Source organism: Lates calcarifer, linkage group LG2 (assembly GCF_001640805.2).
Source record: "Lates calcarifer isolate ASB-BC8 linkage group LG2, TLL_Latcal_v3, whole genome shotgun sequence".
Taxonomy (NCBI): Eukaryota; Metazoa; Chordata; class Actinopteri; family Centropomidae; genus Lates; species Lates calcarifer.
The window spans coordinates 9,293,534-9,312,822 of NC_066834.1; the positions used below are offsets into that span (position 1 = coordinate 9,293,534).

The 19,289-nt window shown below is 39.2% G+C and overlaps 1 protein-coding gene across 3 annotated transcripts; it reads right to left on the bottom strand.

Annotated features, from left to right (window-relative positions):
- Positions 1-584: 584 nt before the first annotated feature.
- On the bottom strand, positions 585-14,982 carry cpeb1b (cytoplasmic polyadenylation element binding protein 1b). Of its 3 annotated transcripts, none has more exons than XM_018683436.2 (12): positions 14,857-14,982; positions 14,433-14,604; positions 10,712-10,933; positions 9,023-9,252; positions 8,627-8,882; positions 8,360-8,473; positions 7,656-7,745; positions 6,170-6,306; positions 4,297-4,495; positions 3,801-3,895; positions 2,992-3,072; positions 585-2,045 (listed from the first exon to the last, which is right to left on the bottom strand). In XM_018683436.2, the coding sequence occupies exons 1-12, from the start codon at positions 14,869-14,871 to the stop codon at positions 1,935-1,937; spliced, it is 1,722 nt and encodes a 573-aa protein (XP_018538952.1). In that variant the 5' UTR covers positions 14,872-14,982; the 3' UTR covers positions 585-1,934. The 3 variants fall into 3 exon arrangements, with proteins under 3 accessions (XP_018538952.1, XP_018538951.1, XP_018538953.1); XM_018683435.2 differs by having other exon boundaries at positions 7,641-7,745; XM_018683437.2 differs by lacking the exons at positions 14,433-14,604; positions 14,857-14,982 and adding an exon at positions 11,155-11,282 and having other exon boundaries at positions 7,641-7,745.
- Positions 14,983-19,289: the final 4,307 nt, after the last annotated feature.

Consider the following 19,289-nt stretch of genomic DNA (forward strand, 5'->3'; position numbering starts at 1 on the left):
TGCAAATTTATTAACTGGAAAATGTGTTTCTTAGCCTATTTTATCTCGTTAACATAAGTAATACTCATTAGATTAAAAAATGCATAATTTCTCATAAGAATGGTCGTTGGTAATGTATTTAGCGACCCCTACAGATCTGCGATTTCACTGCTTTCATGGGAGCTCAGCTTCCACTAGCTCCAACAACTCAAACCCTGTTTACAAGCTTCCAAATTTCAGTCAGTGTTTTTAACAGGGATTCAAGGATGACATGTCAGAGCACCAGGTCTGGAGGTTGAAACAGTGCACTAAGGAGTAGTTTTAGTTAAAGTTTGCATATGAACAGTAGATGGGACGTTACGGTTTCTGTTGATAGTTCTTAGGTGTAAACAATAATAAATCTGACTTTTATTTGCTGTCAATGTCCAAACGTCTTTGTCACTTTTAGACAATGATGCATTGGTCACATTAAGCTTTCTTTCTCCTAAGTTGGAACTTTGAGGCATTTATAATAAAAAGGCCCAAGATTTTTAAAAGTGCTAAATAGAAAAAAATAAAATAAAACACACAGCAGTTACGTTAATTTAGAGTCCAGACACAGCCAATAATGCTTAAACACCTTTATTGTGCCCAATCTGAACATACTCCACAACTGTAAGTAGCAGCAAACTTGGCAGACCACAATGAGGTAGACTTTCAAAACTCTAAAAAGCAGCTGGGCTAAGGGACAACAAGCTCAGCATGACAAACCTAATGGATAAAGAAAAGACACTTTGTCTTTGGCACACAGCTTATTATGCATTTATGTCCAACTGGAACAGGAAGGCAAAATGGGATAAGAAAGCGTGGAATCATTTACTGGGGTCTACTCAAGCTCTGGATAGATTAATTTATCATCAGCTAAGTGGAAGTTCTTACATTCAACAGGAAACAAGCAGCTGTTCTAATATAGGCGTGTCCCCCTGCTGATGTACAAAAAGTGATTAAAAACCACTGCCACCTCTCCACACGTGCAAATTAAAAAGTGCAAAAATCAAACTATGTACAATCAAATGCTCATTCACTCTACTAGTCTCAACAGGAACCATCTGATGCTTGAGAAACAATAGATTACCAGTTGAAGCATATCCAGTACTGATGTTACATACATTTAATAATAACTGGACCAACAAAGCAAGTTAAAGTAGTACTTCCAACATTTTGTGCCCATTCAGTTGAAATTTGGGAGGGCAAATTAAAAAAGGAAAAAAAAAAATAGCCACAGAAAAATGTATGATGAAAAAGGAAAAAATAAAAAAGGGGGTTTTCCCATAAACAGCCGCCTGGTAGAATTCTGTTCAAAATTTTCATGTCATGACTTAAAACCGTTTGTGTACAAATTAGTAAAAAACTGCGTAAAAATGTCTGAAATGCGACTGGTTAAATGAAGCCCAACATTCAACTCCCAAAAGTAAGAAACACCAGTTGGCTTGCACAGGAAAAACAGATGCCAACTGGGGGTAGGGGAGGGAGGGAGGAGGGGAAAAAAATAAAAATTTAAAGGCACTGTATGGCATTTGCCAATGAACGGCAATGAGACTTGCGTGATTGCTCTTCACTATGCAACACATGTAAACAAAAAAAGAAAAAAGAAATGGCATTTTCATCCACTTCTTAACCTTAGGCTGACTCCCAACTTTCTGTCTGGCCACAAGTCTGGGAAAATGCATAAATGTGAAGGGCCCCTTGTCTCTCCCAATAAGGTCACTGTGCATAGTGCCACTGTGAACAACAGCAAAAATGTAGCAAGTGCAAAAGTGAACATTTTCTACAGTGATATCCCCAGTGCCTGGTGGAGTGCCATGGTGCCCTCATACTGAGGGACGTCTGGCACACGTGCTCTCCTTGGCGGGCAGCCTCACCCCGTAAAGAGGGACTCTTCCTCTGGCCCTTCAGAGTGTTTGGATCCATCTGCTCTAGCTGGAGTCTCTGTTCTTCTGGTTGCGCATGAGGGGCCGGTGGTTGCTCAAGATGTCCATGGAGTGCTGCCAGTGCCAGCAAGAGCGGCAGTAGTACTTGAAGCAGGCCTAGGTGTAAAAAGACAGTGACTGAGCTCATTGTAGGCTAATCTGAACTGATAGTTGCTGATATAGAAATACAGTCATGCTGCTACACTGGAGTCCAGGGTCTTCATAGTCGATCATCCATTGTAAACCAAAACTAACAAGCAATAAACCACTTCATTCAGTGGCAAAACTGATGTTTGTAATTACCTCTCAATGCACACCATGTGCACAATTTTGGCAAGTATGGTAAGGTAAGAAGTCAGATGTTTGTCAGTTAATTTCAGAATTCATTTACTGTTTTTTGCTTGTAAAAATCTTTTGCTAACCTGGATAATTGTTTGCTGGTTTCACCCTTTTAAAAAAAAATAAAATAAAATAAATTGTATTCTCCAGATCTCTGCTTTGTACACCATGTACAACATTATTATTCAGACCCTGGATGAAACCATGAAAATAAGGTCTACGCTCCAATAATCCAATAATCCAGAACTGTGCTTCAACTCAAGTTTTCATTTAGTGCAGTTAAAATGCAGTAAAACTTTTGTTTTCCATTTAGTTTAGTTTTTACTGAGCTTGCATTTTATTTATTTCTTCACCAGATTCTTATTATTTTAATCCATTTCTATGCCTTACAACAAATACTTTATGTAGTGCCACATGTTTAAAAGGTGCTATACAAATTCATCTCTCAAACCAGATCTCTTCACCATGTAAAACTGATCTACAGACAATAAAAATAAAGAATTTTTGGAAATACTAAGGCAGCCATTCTTTGTGATTTTTCTGATAGGATACAGAAAGTCTGCTGCTTTAGTTTACACTCATTGGTCAAATATATTCAATACTCTGAGGCCCATAAATCAAATCGTGTCTAAAGCAAGATATGATGGAAACTAATGACTAAACTACCCGTCTCACCAGCAGCCCCTTGCAGTCATTAAGCTATGCTACTCGAGTTTCCACTGACCTGGTCTCTGCAGAAGAAAGGTCCAGGTTGGCGAAGGCAAACTTGACACATTGAGTCTTCCAGGTAGGGGTCAATCTGGACCTGAGGGGACAAGAAAAGCCACAGTGCTCAGTTTACAGAAGTCACAGTAAGTAGCTGCAGAAGGTATCCATCAAAATATAGTTCAAGTTTTGACCTCATTTCTAGAAAATCTGTACAAGAAAAGGCAAATTAGCTATTGTCAAGATAAATAGCTGGCAGTGCTAATTGTCCAGCCGGGTGCAATTAATCTTTGGAAAGGAGGGCACAAGATGACGTAATTAAAAGAAGCAGTTAAACTGCAAAACAATACAACAGAAAACATGATAGAAATAAGCTGTTAATTTGAATGTTACTGTCTCATCACTAATCTGATGTTTTCATCTGCCACTATTTTTCATCTCAGTGGAGCAAAAGCTTCAGTGAATGTTTACATAACCTGCTTCATGTACATCATGATTCATGACTCATCTGTCTCCATTAAACTTAACTGTTCTTTTGCTTTTACAAATGAACCATTTTTTCCACCTCAAAAATGTATTTGGATATTTTGTGTTTCCACTCTGGTTTTAATGTGCATTTTCAATTTGTGCATAAACCTGTGGATGTAAATATGAAGTGATTTTTGTAATCTCTAATGTAATCTGACATTCACTTGTTTTTAAATTAAAGACAGATTTGAACCCTATTCACAGATTCCAGTTAAGACCTTTAATCACAGTCACTTTCCACAGCAGCAGACACCCCAATATTTAATTATAGAAAAGTACAGACTTAGAGTTTTGTCTTACCTTCTTTGTAAACTTGGGTGTTTTAATCTCCACAAATGCTGCACACACAGCCTTCAGATAACTGCGCTGATTGTTAAAAGTGACACGTCCAGAGCCTGTTCACAAGAATAAAATATATAATAATAATTCAGTTTGGGTCTGACCTTTTGGCAATTATATAAAACAGATAATGATAGCTTACTAAATTTTGGACTTTAATTCAGTTTCCTCAATGGTCAGCACTGTCTAAATGATTTGTCTTAGGTCTACAAGTACAGTGAATACACTGATCATGGCAAATGCACTAAAATAGCTTTAGAAAAATAGTCTGAAATTTTAGGTTTAATTCAGACACAATGACATCTTTAAAAAGCAGTGCAACTCAACAACTTGATTAACCAGTGAAGATGCACAGGTGGGGGTACACAAAGGTTGTTCTAACAAAAACAACAACTCCTCAATGTTAATTTTAAAACATGTAGCCAACAAGTCTACAAACTGCACTACTCTGTCTCACCTATTGGGTACTTGTGCTTGTCCGTGTCAATGCCAGCGTACATGACTCCTCCAAACAGGTCATTCATGATGCTGGCCAACGCCTCAGCATTCAACATGCCATGCAGCGCACCAACAAACACAGTCTTACTGGGGTCCAAACGCTGGGCAGGGCAGCGCACATAGTTACTGTCAGAAATCACCCAGGGGATGACCTGCACCTGTAGCAGAAGGGACAAGAGACACAGGAGTCTTAACAGAATACTTACAGAAACTCATTTCCTAAACTAAGATGGAGAGGAGGGTGTTTTTGCTTGATAAATGACTTGGCAATAAATTGATTAACAAAACAGCTGCCAATTAATCTGCTAAATCAATCATTTTAGCTCTAATATGAATAAATCAAGATGACAGACAGTTAATTTTAATGAAAACTGAGTGAACAAGACTAAAACCAAGTAATAACTAACATTTGAAAATGAGGATAATGATGAAATTATATATTTCATCAACAAATCAAAACTAAAACGATGATGTGGAAGACAGATGAACAAACAAATACAAAGTAATTCAACAACCCGATTTTGTGTAATCACACACTGTGGCTCCTAATTACAGAGACAATTTCCTTCATTGACCAAAATCTGTTGTTCAGAAGATTTATCCCCTTTATCGGTTAAAGTACCATTACTAATAAACACATTCTAAAGTTACAGTTCTGTCAGTAATGTCTACAAAGAAGAAACAGATTTATGGACTAAATTCATCCACAATCTACTGAGAATTAGACAAGAACCAGCAACAAAACAGCTGAGTCAAACTAGAAACAAAACATGCAAATAGCACATTTTTAAAAGTAAGCTAATGTAACATCACGCGTTATGGATGTCAATGGAACATTACTTTCAGTTAGCCATGTTTTGTGTTGCTATCAAAAGAAACTGGTAAATAAAAAAAATTATGTGAGCAGTAACCATCTAAATAATCTTCTAGATGTTCACTAAAGAAATATCACTGATGCGTCGACGGCAGTGTCTCCTCTCTGAAGCCGATTTACTCACTTGCTTGATAAAATATTTTTAATTAGTTTCAATGACTCACTGCTCTGCAGTGAACAGCACAAGAAGCTGCAGTAGTGCCAGGTTAGCAGAAACAACTACTAGATTGGAGAGCACTTCCAGACAGAACAACAGAAATGCTAGCAGGATTTACTGAGGCGAGTCAGTCTGTATTACTGCAGACCAGGGTGACTTGGGCACCTTGTGATAAACATGTATACCATGTTAACTACAAATATGACAACAGCTGTAGAGTCAAAACATTCTGAAGGGATAAAAAACAAAAAAATGTATGACTAAGAGACTAAAACATTACTGACAAACTGGGCTAAAACAAAATAACATGACAACTTTGACAGAATCAGTAAGTCAGTTAGCCAGTCTTACTGTAGAGAAGATCAAGGGGCAACTCACATGTGAGAAACAGGAAGTCAAAGTGCAGAAACATACAGATTAAATTTAATATAGTACTGTTTGAATTCTATGCATTTTTACCAGTAAATTTCCAGTAAACCATGGTGGCTTTTTGGTACAGTACACCCATCTACAGTACAGCAAACTAATACATCAGCTCTGCAATAAATCTGAACAGTGGGAAGCAGTATTTTGGCTTTTGTTGAGACCATCTTGTATCATAATTCGAATTAATAGTTTATGCCAGTGTGACACTGCATTTCATTATACTAAAAGCTTTATGTAATACTTTGGGGCAGATAAAGCATTTATTGCAAGGCTTGGAGTTTAATTATATTACTGTAGATACTGCTCAGTACCTAATAAATTGCAACTCTGTACTGCAGTGCATACTCGTGCCTTGCATGTTTAGTTTCTACTCACATCCTTGCATCTCATTCTGCGGCTGGACATCTTGAAGTAGTATTCTCTGTTGTCCTCAGGGTGAAACGGGTCCTGGGAGCAGGCGTGGAGCAATGCCCGAACAGACTTCTCATTCTCAAACACCAGGTAAACATAACCTAAAAACCACACAACAAAATATGTCAGTATATAGGAAAAAAAAAAAAAGTGCCCCCCCTCACAGTATTACAGGTTTTCCCCTATCATGGTTAGTCTTAGGCACTGCTCCCAAGTCATATGAACAGGAAAAACTATGCAGAGAATTCTCCACAATCCTGGAGAGAAAAGATTGTGTAAAGGACTGAGCAAGATATTTTTTCCCCTGGAAATTAGGTTTGAAAAAGTGGGTGTTATCTTATATTTGAGTATGAGACACTTAAGCGTGAGTGTGAGAAGAGTGTATGTTACAAAAGTGTTGCATCATGGACGTTTGTAGCCTTGATATTGCTAGGGTATTGATGGTTTCAGTCTGTCTATAGTGAGTCCTTAAAGTGTTCAACCTGCAGGAGGTTACGACTGAAAACAAGTCGATAGTCTCAACGATTTTCCTGCAGAAATAAAAAGGGCAAGAATTATGTCCGTCAGAGATGAGCTCAAAAAGACCATCTGAAAAACACCAACTGTCACAGAAAATGATTCTGAGAGGAACTGACTCACTACAGTAACTCAGTCAGCTGGCTGGTGACGACACCCACTGAGAAAGTGACCTGCATACAGACGTCCAACTGAACAAATTTTGCTAAGTTGCCACATGGGAGGATGGGGGGGAAAAAAAAAAAAAAAAAAAAAAAAAAAATCTCCATTCAAATCCATGCACTTTAATCCTTGGTTGACCAATGTGTGCCTAAGCCCTCCAGAAACCCAGGGAAAACCCTGGTATTATGGTGTGAATCTGTTTAGACTCTGCCAAATAGACTTTCAATGTTTTGGTAACAACTGCTGGAAAGATAAGACTGAAGAAATCAAAGATTTAAGGCAGTTTTTTTTTTTTTTTTTTTTTTTTTGAGGGGTGGGGGAGGAATACCTTCAATTAATCATTTATATTGGCAAGAAGTAGTTATAGCCTTAGACAGTTACAATTTTGCATGAGCCAACAGAAACAGAAAACCTACAATACCCAAGAGGAGCAGAGGCCACAAGTAGACTCACAAACACTTAACAGGACATTTGCTGACCAATACTAAGTGAAGCTTCAACTATGACCACAGAGTTCACTCCAAAGTCAACCAAACCCAACATTCATAAATCTGCCATTTACTACAGGGCTGATGTATTTGTGAGGCATTCCCTTTACTTGCTTCTAGAACCATGTTTTATTCTCCAGTTATGCCCAGAATCACCATCCTAAGTACCTCTAAATACCCACAGTCAAACTCACCAGCATGCCATGTGCTCACCACAGTGCCCCCCGACACCAGGAAGAAATAAAAATAGCCTACCAACTTGTTGTTACCTTTGGCCACATTACCTTTGGGAGGGCAGCGAGGGTGCTTTCCATCCTTACCCGGCCACTCCACAGTCAGAGGGCCATAACCACTGAAGGTGTTGATCAGGCCAGCTGAAATAAATGGATGGGATGTAGAAGACACCATCAGTCAAAAAGAACCAGCATTTCAGTGAGTCAAGCTGACTAATTTTCAATATACATGGGTGCTTGTAAAGAGAATGAGACAGCTTAAAACACTCAGAGCTGCACTGTCTTAATTGGCAAAAAAAATGCATCAGCAAATATTCAGATCATTATTAATGGTTTCTGTAATCTGTTAAATGCCAATTAAAATCAAACACTTTATTTTTTTGACATTTTGTACCACAGTTATATATAAAAGTTATAGTTACATGTTGAATGTGTGTGTATATTGTGGATGTAGACTTCCAAATGATGGATTTTTGTATATTAACACCTGGTCAGAACTCTCCAATATGGTGATCAAAAGAATTCTTTATTCATTTCTTAAATATTTCAGACAATTCTTTCCTGTGTTACACCATCACATTAGGTTGAAACAAAAAAAAAAAAAAAAAAATGCATTTTAAGCACAGCCGCATAAAGGCTGTGAACCCTCAGCACAGTAAAAATTCAGCCTAGTAAGCATCTATAAAAACATTTCAAAAAGGACTGGTCTGCCACTCTGAAATTAAAGCAGACAGTATGTTGGCTGCAGCAGTTACCTTCCGTGATGTCCCAGGGCACACCACCAAGAAAGACCTTGCAGGAATACAGAGGATCCTTGTTGTTTCTGGGAGGCAGCTGACCGCTCCAGGTGAATGTGGCTTCATTCACAGCTGATGAGTGGAGAAGCAAGAGTCAGCCAAAATTCACAGGTCACTTCTATCCACAAGGGCACCACAACTACCGTGTACACTATTAAAACAGAGCTAGAAGACACTTACGGAAGAGCGGAGCAGTGATAAATGTGAGAAGTGTTTTAGATTTACCTGCAGCCTGCCTGTGTAGGCGAGCCTCCCTCTCGATGCTGAATGCGTCATCCGACTGGTCAAGCATGTCGGCGCCAGGCCATGGAGAGCCAGTACGCCAACGGCGGGAAATGGCTGAGGAGGAGGGGCTGGCACTGGATGGTGGGGTCAGGGGAGAACTGGAGTCCTGGGGGTCCAGACGGGAACCCAGACGCAGCAGATCCTTCTGCATGCTTGATGCGAGATAAGGCAGGGGAGGGGAAAGCCGCAAAGTCGACTGAAGAGAAAGACATGTACAAAAACCTGACCATTAATGAGGACATAAAGGGATTAATGTGGATTAAGATCCCATCTGAGTGTCCCCTAACAATCCCACACACAAAACAGGAGTTACAGAGTGAGTATCATGTTCCTTACCAGCATGTCACAGAGGTGGTCTGAGCCAGAGCTGAAGCCACTGGTCTCTGAGTCTTCAGGACTGCTGGAGCGAGAGTCCAGAAAAGAGCTTGAATCCAGTCGGTTTGCCATGCGAGCCATGCTGGGGAACTTCTCCAGGAAGTCAGCAGTCATGCTCATGGACTCAGGGGGCAGGTAGCCTGGGGGCTTTCCAAGGATGCTACTGAAGGGACTGTTCAGTATACTTAGCACTGTAGAAATGACAATTACACAACACACAGTAAATGAGATGCCTCAGAGCACAATGTCAGAGAGATTCGTAGAATTAGCCGTGGCAGCATTACCCTGCAGCTTGTTTGTTGTAGTCTATTTTGAAAGTGGATGACCAATCTGAAGAAAAAGGGATGTGTGTGCTGAGTCTACAGAACCCTATTGATTGGCCAGGAGGCAGGCTGTACTGCAAAAATCAAGTTCCTAATATTTGTATCTTTCATTCCTGTTTCGCAACTGGATAAGCAAAGTAAAGAAACAGTTTGTGTGCCGGCTCTACAAACACTGATTTGTGAGAGCTGAAAGGCTGCAATGCAAATTTACATGTAGAGGATGGGACTTAATGTGCAAGCTGACTGCCAACAAAAACCCAACAAGCCTGAGAAGAAGCATTTTCACTTTTACATGTGATGTTTCGTAACTTGACTGCTTTTTGAAACACAATCTTGCCAAAGAAGCTACACATCTTTCACTTTAGCTAAATTACCAGAGGCCAATTCATCTAACACCTTTTCCCCAAATACAGGCTAGTGTCAGCTAAGCAGCAATTCCTTGAGTATTAACCAGCGTCTTCCCTCTTGATAACAAAGTGAGTCAGCTGGCAACTGTGACAGGTATGTACTGCGTGGCCTGTAACAGTGAACATGAGGCTCTGAGGGGATTATTCAGCTGTAGGCCGCATTCAAAAGCTCTGTCCCACTTTGTTGCGGGCCCAGTTTAGAAAGCTCTAAATGAAGTTATGCCAGGTCAGTTTGGACATGAAGCAATAAAACTATAGCTCTACAAATGGGTCAGGACAAATGGGGCATAGTTACAGTCAGTGGTACCTCTCCAAAGACAGACGCTCCTCTCAAAACCGTCCGCACATGTCAGCATTTACTGAATTTTAGTTTGTACATGTTAGCCCGTTATATGGGACTATGTTTCTCCAGATTTCTGACTAAACATACAACCTCTGCTTGAAAAATAAACATCCTGGCATTACTGGTGTGATCAACAGGTAATATAGTTAAATATTTAGAACTGGCTTATAGGACAAGCTGATTAAGGTTTAGGGAAAAGAAAAGTAGCCTCACTGGGCTGTTTCTGAGCTTGCTGGATTGATAGAGATGCAGCAAAGCAAAACTGCCACATCATCCTCCCTAGTGACGCTACAGCCTGTTCCCACACACAGACAAGCTGCTGTTAATAACCACTCACCACATGTTTCAATATAGATGAGGGCTACACAAATCAAGGCACACCTCACAGATGTTACCATAACTACTGTCATGTAGAAATGAAAAGGCTCAAGGGAGCGCAAATAAACTCCTGGGAAAACAACTGCCACCACCAACATGACTCTGGGACATTATGTGGTTATTAGACATAGAAGACTAAGCCGCAGGTTTTGCTGTGAACCCTAAATACACTCAGGTAAACAAAAGGCCTAGTACTTACTAGAGGGTGAGCTGGTCTGAACCTGGGAGGGGGAGGCGTGTGTGTCCGTCTCCTGGCTGCTCCAGGGTTTGTCCCAGCCGGACAGACGGAGAGACTGGAGGCCCAGGCCCAGGTCTGTGACACCCGGTGGGCCCCTGGATGACGGCATCTCCTGGGAGCCGGGCATGCCACCACAGTTGGGGAAGAGCATCCTCCTGCTGCCCACTGCAGCCAGCTCTGACTCTTTATGGTCCGAGATCCAGTTCAGAGATGTAGCAGAAGAGAGGAGAGAGGAAGTGTTAGAAAAGAACTGTTGTTTCAGTCTGCGTTACATAGAAAACGTCAGGGAGAGATTGTCACACAAAACTGTTTCTGTGAAGAAAAATCTCATTAAAAATAGAAGAAAAAAAAAAACTTCCCTCATCATCACATCTCCCCGTACCCTGGCTGACGGGGGAGCTAACCTGCTGCTTCTGTGCCTGGTGCAACTGCCATGCATCTCCGTCCGCATCACTGACCCACCTAGCAGCATGTGACATGGCTGCTGATGCACTCGCACACCCCTGCTAATGACATCAGCTCCCCCCCACCCACCTCCCTCCTTCCTTGCCTAACAACTGTGTAATGAAAAATTCCTGTCGGAGCTATTGGCTTGTTGATAGAAGTACTCCCCTCTCTGGTAGGCACGGCACGTCTCAGAGTCGGTGGGAAGACAGCTGCCGCTGTTACTGCTGCTGCTTACACTGTGTCTAGCCTTGTTTCCTGAGCGAACTGACAGAGAGGCAGGGAGGGAGGGGGAGGCAAGGGGCAGAGCTACAGCTGCATGGTGGGAGTCCGCATGGGAGATGGGAGCGAATGACTCAGCAGACTTGAACTAAAAAAGTACTTCAGACTTGAGGATACTCTAATAATTTCATTTTAAAATTCATTGTTCTGAGAGGCTGGTGAATTCTGATGATTTTTTGGGCACAAACACACACGGAGCAAAGAAATGGGCTCGCAAAGCCTCACTGTGGCACAAGCAGCTGACTGATCAGATGTTGAGGACGGAGCGATTTGCACTGCCAGCTCCTCCCTGCCCTCTCCAGGCCTGGAAAGCTTCCAGCAACAGCCCTGATTCAGCAACACCGAGCTGGGGTGGATGGGGCAGAGAGGCCACACCACAAGTTTAGCTCCGTTTGCATCAAGATTCAATTTACTTTTGTGTCACTTAAAAGTTACGTAGCATTTATGTAGCACTGCTGCTTATGTTAAACTGCCCAGACCTTTCAGTGTAACTTATAATAAACAAGACACAAGTGCAGACATGCCCTAAGCAAATTAACAATTCAAGGGAAGGACGCAGGCAGGGTGCTGAGCTTAAATCTTGGCAAATCTCACTCCTGGGGTAAAAAAAGAACACTTAGAACTGCTGCAATGCTGCAGACGGCGATGCACCATGAATCAGCTGCTGGCACTCGAATCATAATGACAAGGTGAAGGAGGTTTAACAGATAGAAATTCTGACTAAGAAATTGAAAGGGCTATTTGTTTGATGGCAATTCAACTTTTCACCTCAACCAAAAAAAAAAAAAAAGAAAAAAAAAAAAGTCACCCTGTTAAAACAAACTAGTGCGACTGTACCTTTCATTCAGGGTCATTTCTCATTTCAAAATCTTCAAATGTCTTATTGTTTGACCAACAGTCCATCAACTCACTAAGAGGCTATTAAGAGAATTTCAGGTATCATTTCATTTTTTTCTTAAATTTATTTGAACAATTAAATCAGAAATTAAAAAATGCTACTAAACTAATCTGTAAGTTCACTGATCATTTCAGCTCTACTGAGGACATTGAGGTCCTGTCCTCCATCTTTTCTGGGTATTTAAAGTTTTGTTTTTGTTTTGTTAACATGGGGAATTTACAGTCACAATTAAAACTTGGGTTATTTCCAGGCTGATTTGTGCATTTTTAGACTCAGTATATTCACATTTAGTGCACATTACTAGAGCTGAAATATTTAATCACTTCACTGATTAGTAGTTGACACAAATTACCAACAATTTTGATAATCAACATTTATCAAGAAAAAAAAAGACAAACATTTTCAGCTTCTAAAATGAAAGGATTTCCTACTTTTGTTTTATCATTGTAAATTAAGTCTTTGGTTTTTAAGCTGTTGATTAAACAAAACCAGAATTTTTCATGATTTCCTTGACTGTTGACAGTTTAACTGATAATGAAAACAACAGTTGATTCCCTTTGGACTAACAATAAATAAATGGACTTAAGTATTTTCCAACTCAATCTGCGTTCCTGGTAATGTGGCCTCCAAACCTCACTGAGCCCTTCATGTGTACAGATATAAAATTGTACAAAAAAAATAAATAAAAAATAATCTTTAAATGAAATATGAAGAATAGACAAAAATGACTAACTTTATCTTTGATCCCTGCTCAGACTTTTTCAGGCCAATATCACTTCACCTTTTTTTGCTTTTGCAGCCAAAGTCCACCACCTCCTCTGGCAGGTGGCAGCCAACAGTTCAGGTGCATTACCACCTCTGTAGTGCAAACCAAGAGTATAAAAATAAAGATAAATAGAAAGAACTGCTTTTATTGATCCAGTTTCTGTCAAGAAAACTAAACTGTTATAACTCCATGCTCCAGGGCTCAGTATGTTTAATACAGACCTCTTCCAAAACCTGCTTTGAGTTGCCTCATTACTGATGATGATTACTAGATGGATGTGTTACCTATTAAACAAATCAGTGGTTTTGTATGTAGCGTTTTTGAATTTTTACATTTAGAAAATCAGCTGTATCATTCTGAATATTTGTTTAAAAAAATAAACTGATATCTGACTGAATATACTGTATCTTACATTAGTTATATTTGCAAACTGCCCCCCCACCCCACCCCCCCCTTTTTTTTTCCTAGTAATGGTGGTACACTCTGGCCTACAAGATCTGTAGCAAATCCACTGATCCAAGATACAGTTTACAAAAGAAACTACTGGCCCTTACACTACTTGCAAGCTGAGAGAATACTTGTCCAATTATCATGGGTGGACAGACTAAGCAAAAATCAGTAACTCAAAAACCAAACACTCCGCTACCACTGTTGACCTCTCATTACTAATGCAACTAAAATTTATTTCACAATGAACACTATAACACATGTAAATCACGCAGAAGTATTATGCTTATGCTATTTAAAGTAATATTACTAATTACACCTATTTTATGTTTTTTTTATTTATTTATGTTTTTTAAGTTGACTATTTTGGTCCCGTCATGATTGAATGATCATGCCTGCAGTCAAAGTTAAGCTAGGTTAATTAGCTCAAGATGAATAATAACGCTGGGACTGCAGACTCCTCAAGCACATTCAAGCAGCAGCAGCGTGGGAACATTTTATTGCAAAACAAAAAGGTGTGAACCAAACCTCAGTTCAAAAATTAAGGCCTGAACTGAACCATGGAAGATCATTACATCCCAACTCAAAATGCACAATTATGCACTTAAGTGACAATGTGCAAAATACTACAGGCTAATTTTTGGGTGAACTAATATGTAAAACTCGTCTTACATGTCACCTAGCATATTGCTAGTGTGTCTGACAGTGACTTCCCCCACGAACTGAAACCCACATGGATGCATCTCTTCATATTTTAAAGCCTGAATCATGTGTAATTCATTACATCCTGACTTTAAACCGAGTCCACCTGAGTCCAGAGTAAAGATTAAGAGAAGACACTTTACCACACAGCAGGTCTGGCTTCCCCTTGGCGCTGTTGGGTGTGGTGCACACACCGGTGAAATCCAAAGCGTTGCCCAGCATGGTGTTCATCCTGCGAAAGATGTCCGCGTTGCTGCAGGTGGACAGGGCCGGGGACTCCGAGTCCGGGCTCTCCGGCCTGCGGGGGTCGTTTCTCTGCAGGAGGAAACCAGAGGGGAGGAGGAGAAGTTACCTTGCATGCACGCTACAAGTGAACTTCGAGGTTTGGGCACATGTGGAAAAGTGACAATAAAGTTTTCAAGAGTTTTAATGATTCTTATTTTGGGTCTCAAGCCTCAAAAACAAACGACGTCGGTGGTCGTGTCATGACACAAAAGGTCAAATGATAACGTTAGAGGTTCCCCAAAGCTAATTAATTTCACCGGTTTCATTTCGTTTTTAACTCACCAGGGAAAACGCCATGATGTGGACTGACAGCCTATAAGAAATGTCACAATAACAACCGTTGGCTGCGATAAAAGGTCATATTTATGAAATCTGCTAGCCTGCTAATTAGTCTCAATTGGGTGAACGTGTGCTCGGCGAGTGACTGTGCCTCGAGGGCCTCCGTCTGTTCACGTGCCCCACATCAAAGAGCGCACCGCAAAAGTAAAAAAAAAAAAAAATGCAAATCACGTGTTATTATAGGCCATAATTTGAAAAGAGACATTAAAAATTTTCATTAAAACAGGTCAGCTAAAGTATTTATGGCTTGTTCGTGCGTTGGATTGTAGTACGGACAAAATTTCAGTGGTGGAAAGTACTTAAGCACATTACTGTACTTAAGTATTTTCCACCACTGTACTTAAGTACAATTTTAAGGTACCTCACTTGAGTATATGAATTTTCTGTTACTTTGTACTTTACATCACCAAAATTTAAAGGCAAATGTTGCCGTTTTTACTCCACTACATTTATATGAAACTAGTTACTTTGCAGATTCTGATTAAAAATACAAAACATAATCAACAAATTAATTATGATGCATTGTCATAGGTCAGTATAAGACTTTATTTATCCCTGAGGGGAAATTTAAAAAGTGTTGTTTACACATTAATGCATCTATAGTTGGAATTCAGCACATTATTCTGCACAGTGATTACTTTTACTGTTTTACTGTATTTTGAATTAAGAAGTTTTGCTTGTTACAGAGTATTTCTACACTATTGTTACTTAGGAAGATGATCTGAGAACTTTAGTCAGCCACTGCCTAACTTTATACCTGCAGTCAGTGGTTTATCATCACAGGTTAAGTGTCCTGATATTTCCTGCTCACTGTATTCAGATAAATATAAATACATTTTACTGAAATATGTAAACCACTGACACCTTATCTCACCCATGAGTGAAGGCTCTTCCCTTTCATTTTTACTTCATTCATTTACTTGAATCTATGAACAAAGTTAAAAAGGTGGCCCTTTGATTCAGAGCACTGGACCAGCTTAGTATTTTACCCTCATGGTTCCTAATTGATTACAAAAGCTTTTCAACTGTGAAATATTTGTGATTGTTTCTGAGCCTGTGTGTGCCTGTGCCTGTGTTTTGTTGTGTGTCTTATCGCTGTTCTTCTCTCTGCTGCTGCACTCAGGTCTTTCTTGCAAATGAGATCTTGATATCTATGAGACAACGTGATTATATGAAGGTGATAATCAGACTCCACCTGAGGTTCAGGGTGTTGTTCAGTGCCTCTCTCAGTGGTATCAGTGTCTTTCCTCACCCAGATTTTTTTTAACCTTCCCTCGTACTGTGCACCCGCACCAAGATGATGTTGCATGTGTGCAAGATGCCACAACATATTTAAAATTATACTAAAAAATAGACAAAGGAAGCTCCTACATCAAATCTTGTAAGCATATTTTAGAGCAAAAATGCTTAAAGATTCTACCAGCTTCTTAAATGTGAATATTTGCTATTTTCCCAGTTTTCAATGATAGTACACTTAAAAATTTGAGGGGTTTTGACTGTTGATCAGACAAAATTAAACAATTTGTGTTAACCTCAGGGAATAATTATGATCATTTATCACCACTTTCTGCCATTTTCTTCTTTTGTACAATAAACAACCAATTATTAAAGAAAATAATAATCAGATTATATTTTATGATTATGATTTAAATAATTACTGGTTGTAACCTTACAGTTCTCCTACGATGAAATAGTATCACTATGCCTGAGGTGGAGATGAAGTTAGTATTTTGATCACAAGACTCGGGAAATATGAAGAAAATGACACACAGTAGATAACAGCAGTGTAGATTGTCCAGTTCATTGATTGTGTTATGGTCTTTGTGCTTCAAGTAGAACTGACACTTAACAACAAAGTGTAATCAGAGGTAAGAGCTGTCATTTAACTCAATTTAAGAGCAGAAAAGATGAAAGTTTATTGATCCACATGGGATCAGTGGCCCGAGCAGCTCGACTCCTGAACCAGCTGGACCCTTACTGCTGTTATTCCTCTACTCTCTCTCCCCATTTCCTGTCTATCTTCACTGTCCTAGTAAATAGATAAGAAATAATTACCTGAGGCATGATTTAGTAAATTATTTACTTTTGAACAATTGATAGGATAGTGGGACACTTTTTATTGATATATTTATTTTTGGCATTTCTCAGAGCTGCAAACAAACAGTAGTGATAAATCTGACATTGATTTTATTTACAGTCACTGCTGAAGCATCCTCATTGTCTGCACTTGTCAGTATGGCACTAAATTCTCTTTATTATATGAAGTAAAGTCTACTCAGTTTTATTTATATAGTGCCAAATCACAATAAAAGTTATCTCATGGCACTTTTCATATAGAACAGGTCCAGACCTTAATCTTTATATTATTATATTTACAAAGAGAGACCCAACAATTCCCATCATGAGCAGCACTAGGCAACAGTGGCAAGGAAAGACTTCCTTTTATGTCTCTGCTGTACCTCATCTAGAAAAGAAGAACGTCTTTCAGCAGAATTTGTTATATTTATATATTTATACATTACATTATCACTTTATTGTTGTTTATTTCCATTTTTTAATTCTTAGACATTTTAATATTTTATACAAATAAAAATGATCAATCATGCTCACTTAACAGTTGCTCTTGAAGATTATGTTTATACTTCACTGTAAGTTTGAGGAGGTTACTTGATAAATCGTTATTACTGCTCACACCCACTCACACTTCTTATTCTAGAGTTAGTACTTTGGAGTTTTCTCAGGTCTGTAGATCTGTAAGTCTGTAAATTTCCACCAGGGGTCAGTTTTGCTTTCCTCAGCTGCCTCACACTTGCAGAGCATGTAAATGTCAGGCCAGTAGAGGACGACAAAGTCCTGCATTAAAAAATCTTCAGGTCTCCCAGATTAACCCACCTGCTATTTTAATGCTGACCGGAACAAACTGTCTTTTTTCTTATACTGTATTCAAACTTTTTTTTGTCATTATTTAAAAAAAATAACAATGACATGTCCTGTAGACAGAGTGATTCAGTTATTTAGACATTTTCTTATAGAAATGACAGAGAAAGACAAAAGTACAAACACATTCCTCACATAAAACAGCCACTTGTGTTTTGTTGCCTGATTTTGTTCCAACCCTTAAATTACCTTTTTATTTATCTGATGAGAATGACTTCATTTTGTGGTAGAAACCATTTTAGTTCCTAAGGAAAAATGTTGATCCCTGACTCCACTGCAGCTGCTGCAGCCTGGGAAAATGAGTGTAATAAAGACTTAAGTATATTTTGTGTTTTAAAGAGAACAGAGCACACAAGTTATTTCTGAGAAAACAAATATCATCAAATACTCTCAGTAACAGGGATAGTATATGTTTAGGTTTATATCTGACTCTGGCTTGTGTCTGTTCGTGGAAAACAGAAGAGAAAAGGAAATGTTCTGTCTTCCAATTCGTAGCATCTCCATCTTCACACTCTATTGATTTTATGTCAATCCAAATTTTCTGTGTGAAAGTGATGTTAAATGACCCGTTTTTTCCATGAAGGGCAAATGGCGATTCTTGAGAGAATTATTTTCTTCTTCTGAACCATCTGCTGTTTGTTTGGATCTTAACTCTCAGTTCTCGGTTAGACTCAGAGTCCGATTTAAGACCACTACGAATTATTTTCTTGATCGTCTGCAGATTATTTTTCAGATTCTTTAGAAAATGGCCACTTTCTCAGAGCTCACAGTGATGTCTTAAAATATCTTGTTTTGTCTGGCCAACAATTTAAAACCCAAATACACTCACTTTAATGATATGAAAGAGAACAGCAGTAAATCCTCACATTGGAGAAACCACAAATCTTTGAGTTTCGGTTGATTAATAATTAGTCTGATTATCAAATCTGTTGACAATTCATTTGTCATATCAATACATTGTCTCCTTTATACTCAAATCTTGATTTTTTAAAAATTAAATGGCAAAATAAAATTAGAGATACAGGAATCAAACTCATTTCAACCCAAAGTACAGTGATGTTAAAGTTTTAATTTCAATGCTAATACTCAGTGGACGCTAATGTATAAATGTTCCACACAGATGAAGCTGTCACTGGGTATTGTATCAAAATCTATCCTGTATAAACCATAACTTGGCACAAGATGGACAAATGTTTACAGTTAACCACTAGCAGCACCAGTTACCACCACAATTAGGCAGCTGGTCGTATTGAGAACAATCACTTAAAAGTCCCTGAAGGAGCTGTCACGGTCGGTTGAGCAGAGCATCTTACCAGCTTGTGGGGGCAGAGTGTGGAGGTCAGCTCCATACATGATGCAAAGAGACACTAATGCAACAGTGCTTACAAATGAAAAGTTGGCATGAATTATTGATGTCAGCATCTGACGTCCACTGAATT